Here is a 21,011-nt window from a genome sequence, read left to right on the forward strand (position 1 = left end):
AAGACTCAATTCAAGAGATAAAGAGAGATTGGACACATGCTACATAAACCTGCTCTATCACTGTCATTATAGCCTCTTTACAATTGAATGCTTCCATTACTGACTGCTGGGGTCTGCACAGGCCGCACAGAAAGTATCAGAGGCATGTGGCCCTCGGGCCAAGGTTGGGCACCACGGATCTATTAATTTGGGAATTATTACATCTGGTATAATTTAAATGTATTCTTTTTGATATACTGCATATTGGCCCATATGTAACCATCTTGTGACCACATCTATGGCTATTAAAGTTTTTGCAAATATTATGTGGTTAGGGGCCAGCATCCCGCTTTGGGTGAGCAGGTCTGACTTGATTTGAATTAGGTGAGCTTCCCAGGAGTCTAGGGAAAAGAGAGGTCCTGTCCTGACTGTGCTGTCTGGTAAGGTGTTATGCCCCGTACACACGGTCGGATTTTCCGATGGAAAATGTCCGATCGGAGCGTGTTGTCGGAAATTCCGACCGTGTGTGGGCTCCATCGGACATTTTCCATCGGATTTTCCGACACACAAAGTTGGAGAGCAGGAGATAAAATTTTCCGACAACAAAATCCGTTGTCGGAAATTCCGATCGTGTGTACACAAATCCGACGGACAAAGTGCCACGCATGCTCAGAATAAATAAAGAGATGAAAGCTATTGGCCACTGCCCCGTTTATAGTCCCGACGTACGTGTTTTACGTCACCGCGTTTAGAACGATCGGATTTTCCGACAACTTTGTGTGACCGTGTGTATGCAAGACAAGTTTGAGCCAACATCCGTCGGAAAAAATCCTAGGATTTTGTTGTCGGAATGTCCGAACAAAGTCCGACCGTGTGTACGGGGCATAAGAGTCAAATATATGCCCTTTAACTCTGTATTTAGCTGTGTACCTTCATTTAGCTGTTTAACGTCATGACTGAGTAGAGGCTTATTCTGGCTTACCTACTTAGCTTGTTTTACTTTTGATTAGGATCAGAGGCAGTAAAACTAGTACAGAACGATCACAACTAATATTGTTATTATTTATTAGTATGTTTTATTACTAATATGATTTTTCATACAATTTTTTAGATTTGCCTACTCGACCAGGATCCACCAATTTTCTTGTAGACATGGCTCCTGTAGCTCCTGTAACCCCAGAATCAATTGGAGCGTGCCCAACGATTACTACAGAGCCCCGTGTCGTATGTCGTGGGTATGGAAAAGCAATTATTAAGGCAACTCAAAACCCAAGTAATACTCCCTTTACGATAACTTTGTCACCTAACCCTGGCTGGTCCACGGAACCTTTAAATGGTAAGTCCTAAATACAGTATGTTCTCACCTTATATCTGGGTTGTATGGTGACTTCATCTTCAAATGTACATGGACATCATTCAAATGCTTGTCTTGTCCATTTGTATGATCCAAATGTTTGGTGTGGTCTCTGCTATACAACTGGTAAGTTTAGGTATGAAATGACAATGCATAAAAGTAAGCACAAAGAAACACATGTAAAATGGTGTCATATCTTTAAAGTAGGTACAAACTCCAACTTAAAGTAGAATTCCAGCCTAAATCCAACTAGTACTAAAAATGTCCCCCACTCCCAACAACTATGATGGCTAATCTGTGTAAAAAAGATAACTATATTTAGGATGCTTTCACAATGTTCCATTGAAAGAACACATTAAAAATGCATATGCATTTTTTATGTGTTTCCGGTGCGTTTTCTGGTTGGCATGCACCTGTGAAACATGAACATGTGGCTAAAAAAAACAAACCAAAAATACAACTGTGGTACGTGGTGGGGAGCTGTGTTTTTGGTGCGGTTTTGAAAAACGCACCAACAATGCAGCATTCAAGACTTTTCAGAACACCCTGCACTCCCAGAGCAGTGGTGTAAAGCGTCCCATAGGATTTAAAGGGAAATATTTTATTGCATTTTTCTTGAATTTTTAGCAAGGTTAAAAACACAGCAAAAAGGCATCAGTGTGAAAAGGCCCTTACCTATTTTTAGCCCGCTCCGGTCTAGTCATGTGATAGGGCTCCCCTGTGTCATCTAGCGATACTGCAGGGGAGAGGAGGGAGCACTAACAACGGCTGGGACATGAGAACTTATGGGTGATGTCACTGCTCCCGACGTTCCCAGACATTTTTGAGTGTTCTCTCCTCTCCCCTGCAGCCGCCACTGGCTGACAGAGGGGATCACGTGACCGGACCAGAGGGGACTGAAAACTTGTAAGTATGTACATCTTTATTTACACAGGTTAGTCAGCATAGGAGTTGGAAGGGGAAGGGACATTTTTTATGACCTAGGCTTAGGCTTGAATTCTACTTAAATTATACTTTCATTGCTAAAACACTGTGAATCATAAACTAACATTTTTAATAAAAATAAATACTGTTTTAAATTTTTTTTTTATCCTTTGTGTGCCTCAGAGCTGCAGATCTCCCGCAGCCACTTCTGTTTACACACATGCACTCCAGAGATGGTTTCACATTATTTCTCAGGGCAGGTTTCTTGATGGCGACAAGTGACAACAGTGCACCATGCCTGCGTAATGTGCATTGAAATAGCCACTTGTGGTCTCCATGGAAAGCTCATGATCCAGAGTGACAACCCCAGACATCTCAAGTCTCCTGCGAGGTGCGAGAGACTCTTACATTTCTGCGGCGGCACCCGCAAGCACCTCCTGATCTCCCGGGAATGATCGGTGCAGGGAAAAGCTGTGAAGACCGAGTCTGTCCCCGCAGACGTCTCTGCAAACAGCTTCCGCTCCTAGCATCCCCATCAACACTAAACAATCTGTCCTTGTAATTAGGGCTTTGGCTGGCGGCCATTTTGTGGTGGACTAAATTGCATTGATTTTAATGGGAGAATTCTCAAACGCTAGAGAACAAACGTTCTTCCTGTGTTGAGTCTCCGTTTTCCTAAGAAAAACACCTCCTTACAGCATAGGACAAAAAATGTGTGTGTGTGTGTGTGTGTGTGTGTGTGTGTGTGTGTGTGTGTTTGTGTGTTTGTGTGTGTATGTATATATATATATATATATATATATATATATACACACATGTATATGTGTGCTGACATCACCAAAGCCCCCCCCAAAATATTTTAAAAATTCTTAAAAAATTCTAAAAAATTAAAAAGTGTAAAAAATGAAATAAAAAACTACTGACACCACTCTCTCCTGCCCTACAAACACTGTCCACTGCCCTAACCTCCTCCCCCCAAAAAGCATTGTGAAAAAAATTGAGAAACTAATTAATGTGTAAAAAAATCAATTATTAAAAATAAAAAACTACTGCCACCATCCACTGCCACATACCACCCACCCCCTTCCCCGAACCAAAGCACTGTGGAAAATATTTACTTTGCCACGGGGGGGGGTTGCGGGCATGAAGCGCCAGCTCCCTGAAATGAGTTTACCACCTCCCTGAAATGACTTTTTGCAGGTTGGGATGTCTGCAACCCAGATACACAACAGGTAGACAAGGACAGAGAGTTGTCATCCTATGGCATGGAATCCAGCAATCCAAGGAAAAAAAAAAAAAAAAAAGAGCATATCACTTTTTTGTTAATTTATTCATAAATACTAAAGGCTAAAAAGCTTTTGCATTTTCTCAATGATTCTCATCGAGGTGGAGCGGTGATGTCACAATCTCCACCTCATCTGATCAGGAAGGCCTTGTATTCATTGAAAAAATGCAAGGTGTTCTGTGAATGGTGGTGGTGCAGAGCAAGCGACCCCCCTGTGTTCACTATGCAGAAAAGCAGCTGCCCATCACATGATCCAAAAGATAGTTTAGTATGGCCAACGACTACAGTGATTGTCAGCTTCCCCAGCACTCCCTCAGGTATGAAATATGTATACTTACATTAGCCCAAGCTGGATCAATATAAGTATGCAATAAGGATCATACTTGGAGTTCAACTTTAACCAAATAACATATTTATACAGCAATTTAAAAATGTAGACCACCTACAGCAGGGGTGTCAAACTCAAATTCGTTACATTTTTTTCTCAGAGAATAGGTGCAGGAACTCAACCATTGTCCCCCTTCACAACCCTCCCAAACTGTAACAGAGTGCAGAGATCAGGAGTGTGCTACGTACATAGTACCAGGGTGCCCTATGCACAGAGTGCAGAGTTCGGAGGTGCGCTGCATACAAATTGCAGAGTTCAAGAGTGCACTTTATGCAGAGTTAAGGGTTGAGAAGTGCGCTACATACAGAGTGCAGGGTTTAGGGGTGTGCCATGCACATTGTGTAGGGTTTCAGCTCTCTTTCACAGGCTATCTACATCTCACTTCCACCCCTCCTCTGCACCATGCTCCCCATCCCCCACCTCTGCACACATTTCCCTCCACAGACCTCATCTCACCTACCTGACCCAGATCTAATACCTTCTAGCAGTGTAGGTGGCTCTGTCTCTCTCTCTCTCTTTCTCTCACTTGCAGGGGATCATTGGTTTGTATCTGTGCACCCAGGCACAGATGGGGATCACAGTGCAGCCTACCATGTGATGCCCCCCATCCTACACTGCATCTGTATCTCCCTTGTCCCCGCAGTGAGTGCAGGGCAGGAGAGCTGTCGAGAGGAAAGCTGTCCTTCCTTGTAAACACAGAAGGCTTCTATGTTTACAAGTGATAGTGATGAGTGGGGAGCAGAGGGTGAGAGCCGTAGGTCGTGGAATGGAGTTCCGCCACGTCACAGCTGAAAAAAAGCCCTGGGTTGGGGGGGCCACATGAAATGGCTTGGTGGGCCAGATTTGGCACGCGGGCCTTGTGTTTGACACAAATGACCTACAGTATTTATTTTTTTGTCTCTTTATTTATTCATGCTTTTTATTTTAGATACAGCTATCTACGTGGTTGCAGGACCAGCAGTGGGTCCCGGGAATTACACTGTGAGAGTCTCTGTTTCGGACAAAAACAATGTAGCCTGTCCAAATCCAGTCGACATTACTATAACAGTCTGTGAATGCACTTCTGGTGGAAGTTGTGATGCCACAAAACTTGTAGGCAAAAGTGTTTCTCTTGGCCCAGCTGCAATTGGTCTCATGGTTTTGGGATTTTTATTGCTTTTGTGTAAGTAACACAACATTACTTTTCATTTTATTTAAATGTTAATTAAATGCCTGTTCCATCTGAAAATGTTATATACCTATTTTAAGTGGACACCAGTGGATTAAAAAATGTATTTTCATTTCCCTTGGAGACTTCATAGGATATATATTTTGGTTTTAATTTCTAAAATTATATAGGCTATAATGAAAATATTAACCACTTCCCGCCAGGAGGGTGTACATGGATGCCCTCCAGTTTCAGTGGCTATACTGGGATGATGCCTGCACCTACAGGCATCATCCTGGTATTGATCTTTTCAGCTGGCGATTCTCTTCAAGGCAGAAGTGATCTGAGTGGCTAATTAGCCACTGGATCACTTCTGCAGGTGGAGGAATGGGGGTCCCCCCCTCCCATCGCTGCCTCTCCTGGGCTCTCCGGTCCCATCGCGGAGGCCAGGAACAATGCTGCTGGCGGCAATGGCTGCCCTGTACAGAGAGAAAGGAACCTACGTCGTTCCTCTCTCTCTGTAACCCTGGAAACTGGGACCGACGAGCAGTTAGTCACTTCCGGTTACGCCCCTTTGTTTACCTGGCCAGCAACTGCCAGGTAAGTAGCCGATCAGAACGATCTGTGTCTGATCAGCTACATGGGAGGCCAGAGGAGAGATTTGGGGTCTGATTCCAAATCTCTCCATAAAAAGGACCTGTCACAGCCCATGTTATCACAAGGGATGTTGTTCATCCCTTGTGATAGCAATAAAGTTAGTACAAAAAAAAAAAGTGTAAAAAAAAATATTTTTGTAAAAAAATAAATGAATAATGATAAAAAAATGTAAAAGCTCCCCCCATACTTACATGCAAGTATTAACGCATATGTTACTCCCAGACGCATATGTAAACGGCGATCAAACCACACGTAAGGTATTGTCAATAACGTCAGAGTGAGAGCAATAATTCTAGCACCAGACCTCTTGCGCAACTCCTGTAAACTGGTAACGTGTAAAGGCATTTAAAACCACGCCTAAGGAGAATTTTAAGCACTGTGGTTTGTCACCATTCCACGGGCAGACCCAATTTAAAGTGTGACATGTTAAGTATCTATTTACTTGGAGTAACGTCATCTTTCACATTATGCAAAAAAATTGGGCTAACTTTTGTGTTGTTTTTTTTTTTAATTCATAAAAGTGTTTTTTTTTTCCCCAAAAAAATTGCGCTTGAAAAACCGCTGTGCAAATACCGTGTGACATAACAGATTGCAACACCCACCATTTTATTCTTTAGGATCTCTGCAAAAAAAATGTATAATGTTTGGGGGTTCTAAGTAATTTTCTAACAAAACAAAGTCGATTTTTACATGTAGGAGCGAAGTGTCAGAAATACTGTAGCTCGGATGGCAAGTGGTAAATTAACCACCTCCCTACCAGGCACTTACACCCCCTTCCTGCCCAAGCCATTTTTCAGCTTTCAGCGCTGTCGCACTTTGAATGATAATTGCGCGGTCATGCAACACTGTACCCCAACATATTTTTTATCATTTTCTTCACACAAATAGAGCTTTCTTTTGGTGGTATTTAATCACTGCTGGGTTTTTTATTTTTTACAAAAAAAAAAAAGACCAAAAACTTTGAAAAATAAAAAGTCTTTTACTTTTTTCTGTCAGTAAATTTTGTAACTAAGTAATTTTTTGCCTTCACTGATGTGCGCTGATGAGGCTGAACTGGTGGGCATTGATGAGGTGGCATTTATGGGTTCTGATAAGGCGACACTTATGGGCACTGATGAGGTGCCACTAATATGCCACACTTTTGGGCACTGATAGGTGGCACTGATATGTGGCACTGATAAGCACTGATAGGCGGCACTGATGGGCACTGTTGGGTGGCACTGATGGGCACTAATAGGCAGCACTGGTGGGCACGGATAGGTGGCACGAATAGGCGGCATGGATAGGTGGTACAGATGGGAACTGATGGGCATTGATGGGTGGCACTGATGGGCGACACTGATGGACATTGATCGACAGCAGTGATGGGCATTGATGGGCAGCACTGATAGGCGGCACTGACTACCAGCACTGATTGGCATTGCTAATGGGCACTGATTGGTGGCACTCGTGGGCAGTGGTGGGCACTGATTGCTGCCACTAGTGGGCACTGTATGCTGGCATTGGTGGGCACTATTTTGTGACACTATATTTATTTATTGTAATCAGGGCACTGATGATCAGTGCCCTGATTACATTTCTAGCTGTCTCCTGTGAGGAGATGCTGCTGATCGGCTCTCCTCTCCTCACACTCTGTCAGTGTGAGGCGATTAGAGCCGATTACCGGCATCTCCTTGTTTACATGTGACCGGCTGTGATCACATGGTTAAAGAGCTGCAGACACAGCTCTTTCAGAGATCGGGGTTGTGCCCAGAACGAGAGCTGCACCGCCCTGCCGTCATTTGACGGTTGGCGGGCAGCAAGCAGTTAAAATAAAAATATTTTTCCTCTTAGTCACAAATAGTTATTTATTTATCTTACATTAGGAATCTATACATGGGACCCTGAGACACTTTTTAGGCTGTGTATTGATTGCATTAGTTATGATGGCCATACATTTGCAAGTTTTAGGGCCGGTTCACACCATGAATCGCAAAGGAACATGCTGTGCGTTCCTGTACGATTCAAATGTGATCCGGGTGCAGTACGATTTCAGCCTATTTATTTAAAAGGGCTGAAATTGTGGCAGACTGAAATTAAAGTAATGCAGAGCAACCGAATACTGTACCATGTGATCCGTTGCAGGCAAATGTTTGTGACCTGCGTTTTGGGGTGTCATTAGCATTGCGCTGACACTCGCTGCAGAATACGGTGCGGGAAACAGGCAAGGAACGCGGGTTTCCCACACCATGTTCTGGTATGAACTGGCCTTTAAAGTTCTCATCACATTGCAACCACAGCAAACTGATATTTACAATTTTAGGTGGATATTTATAGTTTTAGGTTGATAAATGCTTGTATCTGCAAAGAAAAATCATATTTACATTTTTTTTTTTTTTTTGCAATTGCTTGGTTAATTGATATAGGAAAATTATTCGAACTATAAGTAGCAGGTAACTTTGGTCGAAAGCCAACAGAAGCTACAAAATTTGAAAGTGTTTTTCTGTATATTTGGCATACAGTTTTTTCAAAATAATTCTCTCTTTCGTAAATCCATTGCAAAGTTTCTAATCGGGACATCCTGCCAGTACTTCCTCTTGCAGGCTGACAAAATGATGCCACTACCTTGCAGCAATGTTGTCAGCCTGCCTTATGTACTCCTTCAGTTTGCCATTGTGCTTCCTACATGATAAGTGTGATAGGCAGCCCAATGCCCAACAGGAGTGCACACAGCAGGGTGACAACGTTGATACTAATTGCAAGGCAGTTGCTTAGGCCTCATACACCCAGGGCATACTAAAATGTACACTAGTGGAGATCCATGTTTACCCGCTTGAGTTCCATGCATCCCCATGCAGGCAGTCCCATTGATGTCAATGTCATGTCAAACTCATACAGTGTGCATTTGGAGACACACCCTCACACACCCGCATGTCTAATTGGGAACAGAGGCTGTGTCCGTGCACCCCAATTGACATCAATGGGACTGCCTGCACAGGGATGTATGGAACATCTGTGCATCCTCATGCAGGTAAACATGGCCATCCATGAGCATACGCTTTAGTTTGCCCCACGTGAACAAGGCCTTAGTGTTGTCTGCCTTGAATGAGATCTCTAGGTAAGAAACTTTGCAACAGACTCACTTTAAGCGCATGGTTAGCAATCAGCTGCAGCAGAGAAAAGTTGGCTTCCCTGGCTTAACAGGGCTATGTAATTGTCAGCACCGGGTAAACAGAAATATAAATTCTTTGTTAAGTAAGACAGTCCTCATGTATTTTACGTATGTGTTTGCCTGCAGTTCAGCTTTAAATTGCAATATAAAGCAGACCTTCATTAAAAAATTTAAGCTTTCACACTGGAGCAGTGCGCTGGCAGGATGCTAAAAAAAAGTCCTGCTAGCAGCATCTTTGGAGTGGTGTATACAACAGTAAAAGAGCACTGCTAGCGGCCAAATAGCGCCGCAAAATTGACGGTAAAGCGCCGCTGAAAGTAGATGCTCTTTACCGCCGACGCACCCACTGCCCCTGTGTGAAAGGAGCAATAACACCTTCCCGTCAGGCCTATAGCACAAAGATGGCCAGGCGGGAGCACCAGTGTCCTGGGAGGGCGTCATATGATGTCCTCCCAGAATGCGCCTCTCATGCAGTGGAGCAATCTGTCACCGGCTGTGTCCGATGGACTGATTACTGTACTGGCCCGCTGCCAGTACCATGTAATCGCTGTGACCAATCACAGCAGATCACATGACAATTGTAAACAAGAGATGTCTTCCTTTCATGCCATCCATTGTGTACAGTTGTGTTTCTAGCTGTGATTGGTTACAGTGATCACATGGTACAGACAAGGCCAATCATAGCCCATCTGTACCATGTGATTAGCTTTGGCCAATCACAGCTAATCACAACAAAAGACACTGAATGAATGATACATTCAGAAAAAATAGTTGCTTATACCAATAAAATTCACTGGTATAAGCAATCATAATATGTAAATAAACAAATCCTGATCACTTCCCCAGAGTAGTGCAGTGTTACTATGGTAATACTGTATTGCTCTGGTCACAGTGTTTGAAAAAAAATGTAATAAAAAAGAACAAAAAAAAAATTATATAATTTTTTTTCATTTTTTTTTTACATACTGTCACCAGTCAGTGTCCCTGATCACCGCCACACCAGTTATATGATAATTTTTTACTGCATTGGTGACAGTATGTAAAAAAAAGAATAGGGATTTTTTTTTTTTTTAATTCCTTTATTTTTCCAAATAATTGTGACATAAATTACTACTTCAAAAAATTTGCCATGCCTCTTACAAAATACCATGGACTGTCTACTTTTGAAAATTTCATTTGGGGGTATTTGTACCCCCTAAATGAGATAGAGGATATGTACATCGGGATTGATCAATTTTCAGGTATATACAGTATAACATAGTTTGTGGACTAACTTTTCTGCAGACTACGTAATAAACACTGATTTGGTTATTTTCACCAAAGAAATGTAGCAGAATATATTTTGACCTAAATTTATGTAGAAAGATTATTTATTCGCAAAATTTTATAACAGAAACAAAGAAAAATGCAATTTTTTTCACAATTTTTGTTTTTTTTCCCGCTTATTTAGCAAAAAACCCAGTGGTGACTAAATACCACCAAAAGAAAGCCCCATTTGTGTGGAAAAAAAGATAAAAACTTCATATGGGTACAAGTGCCCAGTACTGAAGTGGTTAAAATAGTAAAACACAAGTCTAACACAGGCCTGAATAGTTGGCGTGTGCAAATATCTACTTTATACAGGCAAGAGTATAAAAGGAATGCTCGCAGGCTGCAACAACCCCATTCTCTGCTTTATTTTTTTATTGGCTCTTAAGTCAGGGGTTGGTTATCCTTGCTGTCTGAAGTACTGCCACCAGTTGCACTATCAAAATATATCACCAGACCTTGCATTACCCTCTTACATTTATAATGATTTAGAATAAGCATCGGAAATAAGGGTGAAAATCTAACTTTACATATATTGCAAATTAGGCCAGATGTATGATCAGAAATCTCCTGGAATATATTAATGATAGTAGAGGTTGATATTAGCTGATCAAAAAGGCAACAAAAACGTATCTTGTTTTCAAATTGTGTCATCAAGTTCTTCATGGTTTTATTTAACATGAAAAGGTGTAGGTTTTCTTTTTAACTGATAACTTGCCACACTGAATGTTACAGTATACTGTATGTATAAAGTTTCATTGCAAAGAAAAAAAGTTATGTTCAGTTGAATATTATAAATGTGTGCTATATATTAAAGACCCTTGTTAGTGCAGGGTACAGTGGTGATGCCATCTCAAGGGGTGAGTCTATGATTCCCTGCATCTTTATGTTAGTGCAGGTCTTTTTAGACCCATAGAAATACTGCAAGGGACAGTGGCAGATAGGAGGTGAGTATTGCAATGAGAGATAATTTCTTTTATTCTACATACTGCTGGGGGACCTTTTTATTTAGAAGAAAAAGCCCAGTGTGGGCTTCAAGATGCGCAAATACAGATGTGTTGCACACAAATATCATACTTACAGCAGATTTCCTATTTTCCTATTCTCTACCAGTGGCTCTTCTCTTACTACCACTGTGTCTATGTGGAGCTGCAGCTGGAGCTGGGACACAATTTGTTCCTGTTGCTGCTGGATATGAAGGTGCTTGTCATCAGTGGGGAACTGAGGGTGCAAAACCTGAAGATGTGGTAAGTAACTATTTTTGTTATTATCCTCAGTGTTAATCTGTGAGGACAGAAATATGGACATGGTTATTGCTCACTTGTTTTATAAATGTGCAGATTCTTGAGCTGTCAATGACTCTTTGGGTAATGAAACCAGGTTTGAGATTACAGCTCTGAGTCCTGCAACTTATGGAAATGCTAGTTGCCTAGCTGGCTGCCTCTGGCTTTGGTACTTTAAGTCCCTGACCTGGAGCAAGCATACAGAAAGGAAGTAACATTACTGCTGATCTTCGTATTTGCTTCAGATCAGTGACTTAGAAAGTCACTGAATCAGAACAGTCATGTAAACTAGCATTATTTAGAATAAGATGTCAACAATGGTACCCTTCATATTTCTCTCAATACAAGCTTCATTTTCTAATCTAGAGAAGCTCAGTAGTGCTCAGGAAAAACTGTGTAAAGTTATTTTTTAAAGTAGATGTCTAGCCAAAACTATTTTATCGTTCAATAAAAATTTGGATGATAGCATAAAATAAGCAAGAATGTTGGTTTTACTGAGTAGAAATGCATAAGACAGTATATGGAGAAATGTCACATCATACAGAAACTCAGTAGAATCATTCCTTATAACATATCATCAGAGTTAAAATATAGAGAATGACTACAGAGTCTCTAGACATAAGAGGAGAATAATCAAACACTGCCATTCCTGGACCATTATTAAACCTTATCGAAGTAGGCACACTGAAAGAGTAACAAGAAGGAACTTAAAGACAAGTTTTCAGAAAAGAAGATAAAGAAAGAAGAGATAAGAACACAGGATAGAAAAACGATGAGACCTAGGGGACTTGGTGTGGCGCCGGAGAAGGGGTTAGCTGAATATACTGTATCTCACAAAAGTGAGTACACCCTTCACATTTTTGTAAATATTTTATTATATCTTTTTTTAACTCAACACAGCCATTAATGTCTAAGCTGCTGGCAACAAAAGTGAGTACACCCCAAGTGAAAATGTCCAAATTGGGCCCAATTAGCCATTTTCCCTCCCTGGTTTCATGTGACTTGTTAGTGCTACAAGGTCTTGGGTGTGAATGGGGAGCAGGTGTGTTAAATTTGGTGTTATCGGTCTCACTCTCATACTGGGTCACTGGAAGTTCAACATGGCACTTCATGGCAAAGAACTCTCTGAGGATCTGAAAAAAGAATTGTTGCTCTACATAAAGATGGCCTAGGCTATAAGAAGATTGCCAAGACCCTGAAACTGAGCTGCAGCACGGTGGGGGGTCAGCCTGTCAGTGCTCAGACCATATGCCACACACTGCATCAAATTGGTCTGTATGGCTGACGTCCCAGAAGGAAGCCTCTTCTAAAGATGATACACAAGAAAGCTTGCAAACAGTTTGCTGAAGACAAGCAGACTAAGGACATGGATTACTGGAACCATGTCCTGTGGTCTGATGAGACCAAGATAAACTTATTTGGTTCAGATGGTGTCAAGCGTCACTTTTGTTACCAGTGGTTTAGACATTAATGGCTGCGTGTTGAGTTATTTTGAGGGTACATCAAATTTACATTGTTATACAAGCTGTACACTCACTACTTTACAGGCGGTCCCCAGGTTACAAACAAGATAGGGCCTGTAGGTTTGTTCTTAAGATGAATCTGTTTGTAAGTTGGAACAGGTACATTTTTTAAGTGTAGCTCCAGCCAAAAAATCTATTTTTAAGCTTTTTGGATAGCATAGGGAAAGGTTAACACCTATGTAACATTTGTTTTTCTGTCTGTGCCCCTGTTTAGAAGATTTCACCTCACTTTCTGTCTCAATGACAATTGGATTTTGAAAAATTTGGGTTGTTCTGAAAACAAGCCTTGGTGATAAAGCATCAGTGGAGTCACATTTTTCCCATAATAACTCTTACAGGAGAGAATTTCCCTTCCTAGGGGTAGATTTCCTCTCACTCCGTTTGTAAGTAGAAGTTGTTTGTAAGTCGGGGACCGCCTGTACATTGTAGCAAAGTGTCATTTCTTCAGTGTTGTCACATGAAAAGATATAATAAAATATTTACAAAAATGTGAGGGGTGTACTCACGTTTGTGAAATACTGTACATAAATTTGGCCCAAGGGTCCCATATCCTTTCAAACACCCTGTTATTATTCCTGCTTTTCATGGACTATGATCCAAGAAATCTTATGCTTAAAGATGAAGTTCAGTATGTAAAAAAACAAAAATAAAAACAAATCAGAAGCTACAAAACCTGTAGCTGCCTACTTTTAATAAATGGACACTTACCTGTCCAGGGATTCAGCGCCATTCTCACCCGGGCTAGTACTTCATTAGCCTTCGGGTTCCTGGCGCTGGCATCCTAATTGTGGGCAGCCAACTGTGCTTCACAGCTGGCTGCCCACTGTGCATGCATGAGCTGCACTGCGCTTTGTGAACGGTCCCACAGTTTGCTGGGACCTGTGACGTGTCCCGGGGAGGGAGGGGGAGAGGAGAACTTCCGCTCAGATAACCTAGGCCCCCTCCTCTAAAATGACATGCCAAGTTAGGCAGAGGAGGGAGGGAGGGAGGATGACTTAAAAAGGAACGTCCCCTTTTAGGGGGAGATATTATTATTATTATACAGGCTTTATATAGCACCGACAGTTTATGCAGCGTTTTACAATATAAAAGGGAGAAAATACAGTTACACGTACCTGACTGACGAACCCGATATAGCAGGAGAAGGCCTCCCGTACGTAACTGGTTCCCGGCCCCTGATAGAGCAAACAGAAGGCACGAGAGCGCAGAGTGGTATGAGAGCCTGGCGGGTGACTTGCAGGGATGAGGCCCAAGATCCTGGTGCAAGCGGGTTGGAGGTGCTTGGTAGGCTGAAGACCAGTTCACTGGTGCAAAGCAGGAGCAGAGCAGGCAGATCCGTGCGGTACAAGGGGTCAGGCAGGTTCAAAGTCAGAGGCAAGCCGGGGTCAGATGCAGGCGGACAGCAGGGGAGAATCCAATAGACAGGCCGGGTCACAGGGAGATCAGACTAGCAAACAGGCAAACAGGAAGTACGGGAACAGGAAGCTGAAGATCGGACGGCACCGAGCACAGTGTCCCAGCACACTAAATAGGGCGCTTGGCGCCAAACATCGTGCGCGCGAAGCGGCGCACTCCAGAGTGCCCAGCAACCATCCTGCACTGGGATCCTCTCTGACACAATACAAGAGGATTAAGAGGGCCCTGTTTAGAAGAGATTACAATTGAATAGGGAGGGGCAGGTGGTACAAAAGGTAGTAACTGTGGAGAATGAGCTGATGGAAGTGGTAAAAGATTAGCTGGAGGAGCGATAGGATTCCCTGAAGAAATGAGTTTTCAGGGATTGCCTGAAGGCAGCTAGAGTAGGAGATAGCCAGACAGGTTGAGGTAGAGAGTTCCAGAGGATAGGAGAGGCTCTGGAGAAATCCTGGAGATGAACATGGGATGAGGACATAAGGGAGCTTGAGAGTAGGAGGTCTTGAGAGGAGCTGAGAGTATGGTTCGGGTGATATTTGGAGACAAGATTGGTGATGTAGCTCGGGGCAGAGTTGTGAATGGCTTTGTATGTTGTGGTTAGTATTTTGAATCTAATTCGCTGTGCGATCGGGAGCCAGTGTAGAGATTGGCAGAGTTACGTTTTAACTCATCTTAATGAGACTGACGGTTTCTTCCATGCGCCTGCTATTGATGTTTTAGCAGCGAAAAGAATGAAGACTGAAGTTGATCTGTCGGGAGAATGAGAGAGAATGTCGAGTGATCCCCCAAATGGGTTCAAGTATTAAGGCAATTTGAGGCTGTTGCTGTATCAATAGGCCAGTCACTCAGCAGAGCAGGGGAAAAAAACTGTTCCAGAAACCCTGCAATTTGGGATAATCCCACCAAATGTGTAACATAGTGCCCCACATAGAGGTGAGAGCACCAGGAGTCCAGCTCAAGGTCCATGGATAAATCTCTATACCATTCTGTCATATAAGATAACTTCTGGGAAGACATGAGTGGGAGCCCATATATCAGAGATATAACACTCTACCACCCCCCGTAGGCCCTGATCTATTGTTCTTCACTTTTCATATTCCTTTAACTCCCCTGGCGGTATTCCCGAGTCTGACTCCGGATTGCATCGCAGGATCCATGTAGATGTTACTTAGCTTGTCCCCTGGATCCTGCGATGTCTCCCCGCTGTGATCTGCGAGCCGCCGTGTCTCGCTTGATTCACAGTGCCGAGCCCTGTTCCCTGCGAGCGCTGCAACGCACGGGGACGGAGTTCGGCGCCAAATTCAAAAAGTAAAACTCACAGAATAGATACAGTACTGTAATCTTACAGATTACAGTACTGTATCAAATAATTACACATCCCCTTTGTCCCTAGTGGTCTATCCAGTGTCCTGCATGCAGTTTTATATTATAAACACTGTTCTTTCTGCCTGGAAACTGGAGATTGCCCATAGCAACCAAAACTGTCCCTTTACATCAAAAGTGGTTTCAGACCAGCTAGAAAACAGCGATAATAAATTAGAATCACTCGCAGAATTGAGCAATAGTGATTTGTGGGGAGATCCGTCATCATTAAAGTAACGAAAGCGACAATTCTGCAACTGAGCAAATTTCAATGTTTTTGATTTGATTACTTTATTGAATAATTTTTATTATTATTATATTATTATTTGTTATAATTGTTTATAGTTATTTATTATATTATAATTTTTTATTTTGTTTTTCAAACTTTATCATACCCGGGATGTCTATTAGACTCTTGTTTGGACAGATTTAAGTGAATTATTCCTAAGAATTACAGGCCTATAATATAAAACGCCAAATTTCTGTGCAAAATAATGGTGCCGCTTTCAGCATCAAAAATCTGAAATAATCATACCGCCAGGGAGGTTAAAGATGGGCGGTTCAAAGTATTTGAACGTAGTATTTAATTTTCCTAAGACATTTAATTCAAAACTCTACCCATCTATAAACAGCTTTACTTTAAAAGTACAGCTACCCTTTGAAGTCTGTCACAAACAAAAGGGGGCCTAAATACTTCAATACCGGATACTTTCACCCCCTTCCTGCATAGGCAAATTTTCAGCTTCAAAAATGTACTTCTTGAAATTTGAAACAGGTCAATAGGACATTAGCATATTTGGCACCTTTATGTAAATTTCCAATGTGACTCAGAAAGCACAATAGAAATGGCGTAGATTTATATTTATACTGGTTTGTTCTTGGACTCTGCAGTAAATTATTCAACATTGTAACCCTTATGCATTGTACACACAATCTGACTTTCCAACAACAAAACCGTGGATTTTTTTCCAAGGGATGTTGGCTCAAACTTGTCTTGCATACACACGGTCACACAAATGTTGGCCCAAAATTTCGAACGTGAGAACGCGGTGACATACAACACGTACGACAAGCCGAGGAAAAGGAAGTTCAACAGCCAGTGCGGCTCCTTCTGCTTGATTCTGAGCAGGCGTGAACTTTTGTGCGACGGACTTGTGTACACACAATCTGACTTTCCGACAACAAGTTGTGTTGGCAGAAAATTTGAGAACCTGCTCTCAAACATTTGTTGGCGGAAAGTCCGACAGCAAATGTTCTATGGAACATACACACGGTCGGACTTTCTAACAACAAACTCACATCCAACATTTGTTGTCAGAAAGTCCGATCGTGTGTACGCGGCATTAAAGTAGATTTTGTATCTATACACTATATTACCAAAAGTATTAGGACGCCTACCATTACATGCACATGAACTTTAATTGCATCGTGGAAGGAGGTGGATTGAGGGCGCGTGATCAACCGCTTACATCAAAACATGTTTGGTTTATTCATGTAAAATAGAATGCAAACATATAAATAATACAAATACTACGTTTCGTAAAAACAGGTGACAAAATATGCACTAAAATGTTAAAATTGGGGTATGCTCATGTTGAGGCAGGTATTTAAAATAGGCTGACGTGTTTCGAGGGTGACCTCTTCATCAGAGCCTGGAGAACAGGAGCACAGTCTGTGCGGGCCGGTAGGCCGACATGTGTACATGGGGAGGAGTGACTAGTTGGAAGGTATGTCCTGTGATGGATAATTAGTTATTCTAAGCTCTATACCAGTCCACGTCCAAGCGTTCTACAAATATAGTAGGAATGTATATATGTATTTTCCTTTTACGGTAGTATGTGACTGTCAGGTGTACCTGCTGTCTCCGGAGATGTATGGGGGAGCGGCTGCAGCCTGCCCATGTCCTTGAGAGTAGGGAACCGTGTGATCCATGGAGATAGAGGGGGGAGGAGGTGTCCTTAGGTTGTGCTGGAGCTGTGGCTGCCTGAAAAAATTTGTCTCTCCGTCTGGGACATAGGCTGTGCTCCTGTTCTCCAGGCTCTGATGAAGAGGTCACCCTCGAAACGCATCAGCCTATTTTAAATACCTGCCTCAACATGGGCATACCCCAATTTTAACATTTTAGTGCATATTTTGTATATTTTGCATATTTTGTCACCTGTTTTTACGAAACGTAGTATTTGTATTATTTATATGTTTGTATTCCATTTTACATGAATAAACCATACATGTTTTGATGTAAGCGGTTGATCACGCACCCTCCATCCACCTCCTTCCACACAGTCTTATCCAGACCACCCCTGGTCAGTTGAGGCAGCAGGACACACATTACAATCTCCTCCAGTCTTTCCACCTTCTATAATACTACCTAGTTACACAACAAGCGCCTTCACAAGCGCAGGAGTAATTCTCACTATACCTTGTTCACATTTTACTTTAACGGCATCCCAGTCTTCGTCCGTAGGGTTCAATATTGAGTTGGCCCACCCTTTGCAGTTATAACAGCTTCAACTCTTCTGGGAAGGCTGTCCACAAGGTTTAAGAGTGTGTCAATGGGAAAGCTTGACCATTCTTCCAGAAGCGCATTTGTGAGGTCAGGCACTTATGTGGACGAGAAGACCTGGCTCGTAGTCTCCGCTCAAATTCATCCTAACGATGTGCTATCGAGTTAAATAGTATAAAGAACTTTAAATCTATGCCATTTCTATTGCGCTTTCTAAATTGGATCGGAAATTTTCATAAAGGTGCAAAATATGCTAATGTTCTATTGCTAATCACTTTGCAATGGTAGTTTCATTTTAACAGTAAAAGCTCATTTTCAGTCTACTCTAAAGTACCATGATTTTCCTAATACCTGATAGATTTCCTCAAAATAATGAAGAGACACTGTTTTTTGGCAGATTGGTAATGATTAAAGTGAAACATCAGTCAAACAACAAAATACGCAGTTCAAATATATGTGTTTACTGTTTTACCTAAAGTGGAAGATAAAGCTAACTTTAATTATTTTTAAAATGCTGCCTTCCTCCTCTTCCTACCTATCCTGCATAGCCTGTATAAAAAAGATCTGTTTAACCACCTGCTGACCAGCTGCCATCATTATACTGCGGGAGGTTGGCAGGAACCGTCGTAGCTATACGTCGGTCCCTTTAAGCAGGATAGCAGGCGCGCACGTGCCCCCGCTGCACAGCGGGGGTGCCGATGCTCGTGACCGGCGGTTGCGATGACCGTCGGCCACGAGCGATTGCAGTCACGAGAGGCAGAACAGGGATGTGTGTGTGTAAACACCAAGAGAAAGCTTTATTTGTGGGAAAAAAAGGACATGAATTTTGTTTGGGTACAGTGTCGCATGACCGCGCAATTGTCAGTTAAAGCGACGCAGTTCTGAGCAGCCAATTCTTCCAGGGCTGAAGTGGTTAAATACCCTTTTTAATCATGTTCGGTCCAGTCACCTGACACAGCAACTCCGGCTCCCCTGTGTCAGAAAGCGGCTGCAGCGGGGGGAGGAGCAATTCCTCCTTTACACAGGGAACTGAAGCTGCTGGATCATGTGCCCACACTGAAGCAGGCTAAAAAAAAGGTATTTACACTGACCTTTTTTTTTTTACAAGATAGGTAGCATAGGTAGGAGGAGGAGAAAGATAAAGTTTTTAAGAATATTTATAGTAAGCCCCCTACCACTTTATCTAATGATTTGTAATATTGTCTAATCATTCAATACACATTTCTGCTAGTCAGAAGGTTACTCTGCTACTTTCCAATTATAACATTGCTGCTTTCTGGTTTAGCATTAATGTTTTAAAGGACAGCTTCCTGATCATTGGAGAGAGATCAAAATGATGGGTAATTGTCCAGCGGGCAGGTAGATATGGAGAGGACATAGGCAGCTGAATTACTGACCCAAGAAATAACTGTGTCACCTGGCTGGCCGTGCAGTGTAACAGGGGTTTGCTATACTCAAGACTGACTGTGCAGAATTACAAATCTATTGGCAAGTAAAACAGTACATATACACACATGAATTTCAACTGAGTCTCTAGCCAGGGTCCACTTTAATAAATTAAGTCATAACTGATTTCTGATGATATAAATCTCCAACATTAGTGTCTGTAATGCTTTTTTTTTTCTTTAATTGTCTCTTTACCTTCCTGTGTTTGCCAAATTTAATAGCGTAACTAACACAAGTGGGTAAAGGCAGGGCAATCAGTATAAACAATATATTAAGCAAGTGTCACAGCTATCACAGTTGTGTACTTACATGGTCAATCAACCAGCCAATGGTGCAAAAGGAAGAAGCCTTGTTCTGCTTGGCTTTCACAGTGCTCTTACTGCATTGGTAATAATAAACATAAACAAGAGAAAGCTAATGGTGGGAGTCAAACTCCTCATTAGGGTCACTGCATGTTCCCATCATATATATAAAAAAGTACTGTACACAATGGAGTTTATTTACTAAAGCTGGAAAGTGCAAAATCAGGCCCACTTCTGTATAGAAACAAATGAGATTCTAACCTCAGCTTATTCAATTAAGCTTTGGTAATAAAACCTGGAAGCTCATTGGTTTCTATGCAGAAGTGAGCCTGATTTTGCACTTTCCAGCTGTAGTAAATAAACCCCAATGTGTACTTAAAAGTGGGGTATGCCTGTATAGGGTAATTTAGCCTGCCAGCATGTGTTGTGGCTGAGAAATTAGTTTTAGGGCTTTTGTACTTTTGTTGATGGGCAAATGCAATTTGCTTCCAAGTAGGCACTTCTGAGATCATGCACAGTCTATTGACAGGGGCATTGGTCCTACAGTTGACCTCCTTTGGACCTGCATTTAACCTTGTTTTGTGCATTTATATTGACATGTATGGGGAGAGAAGCAAGTTCTGATGTGAACAATTGTGGCTTGACAGAGGCCTTTACCTGGTCAGAAAAAAGGGGGGAAAAAAGCATAACAGCAAAACAAAAAAAATGAAACAATTATTGAGTGTCTGAGAACTTGAAGTGAAAAAAATACCAGCTTCAAAAGCAATTTCTTTTTGTTATACAGGATATGACAAGTATGCTTATAACTTCACCCTCCGCAGGTTCAGGTAAGTCCACTACACTATTCTTTCAAAGGCCTTGGAAGGTACAGAAAAATATCAGTTAGTTTTTGTTCTATTTCCGCAATCTAAACACTGAAAATGTGATCTCTATAAATGATCCAGTTGTAGCGAGATAGCTTAACTTACAGTCTCAGAAGCATGGCT

The 21,011-nt window shown here is 42.0% G+C and overlaps 1 protein-coding gene across 1 annotated transcript in view; it reads left to right on the forward strand.

Annotated features, from left to right (window-relative positions):
* Positions 1-21,011, forward strand: part of LOC141145132 (desmoglein-4-like) — a 90,529-nt gene that overhangs the window by 58,909 nt on the left and 10,609 nt on the right. The window contains exons 11-14 of the mRNA XM_073631515.1: positions 1,091-1,315; positions 4,859-5,092; positions 11,307-11,440; positions 20,810-20,852. Of these exons, the coding sequence (XP_073487616.1) occupies positions 1,091-1,315; positions 4,859-5,092; positions 11,307-11,440; positions 20,810-20,852 (636 nt within the window). The remainder of the gene's footprint in view (positions 1-1,090; positions 1,316-4,858; positions 5,093-11,306; positions 11,441-20,809; positions 20,853-21,011) is intronic.

Source organism: Aquarana catesbeiana, linkage group LG05 (assembly GCF_042186555.1).
Source record: "Aquarana catesbeiana isolate 2022-GZ linkage group LG05, ASM4218655v1, whole genome shotgun sequence".
NCBI classification, from domain to species: domain Eukaryota; kingdom Metazoa; phylum Chordata; class Amphibia; order Anura; family Ranidae; genus Aquarana; species Aquarana catesbeiana.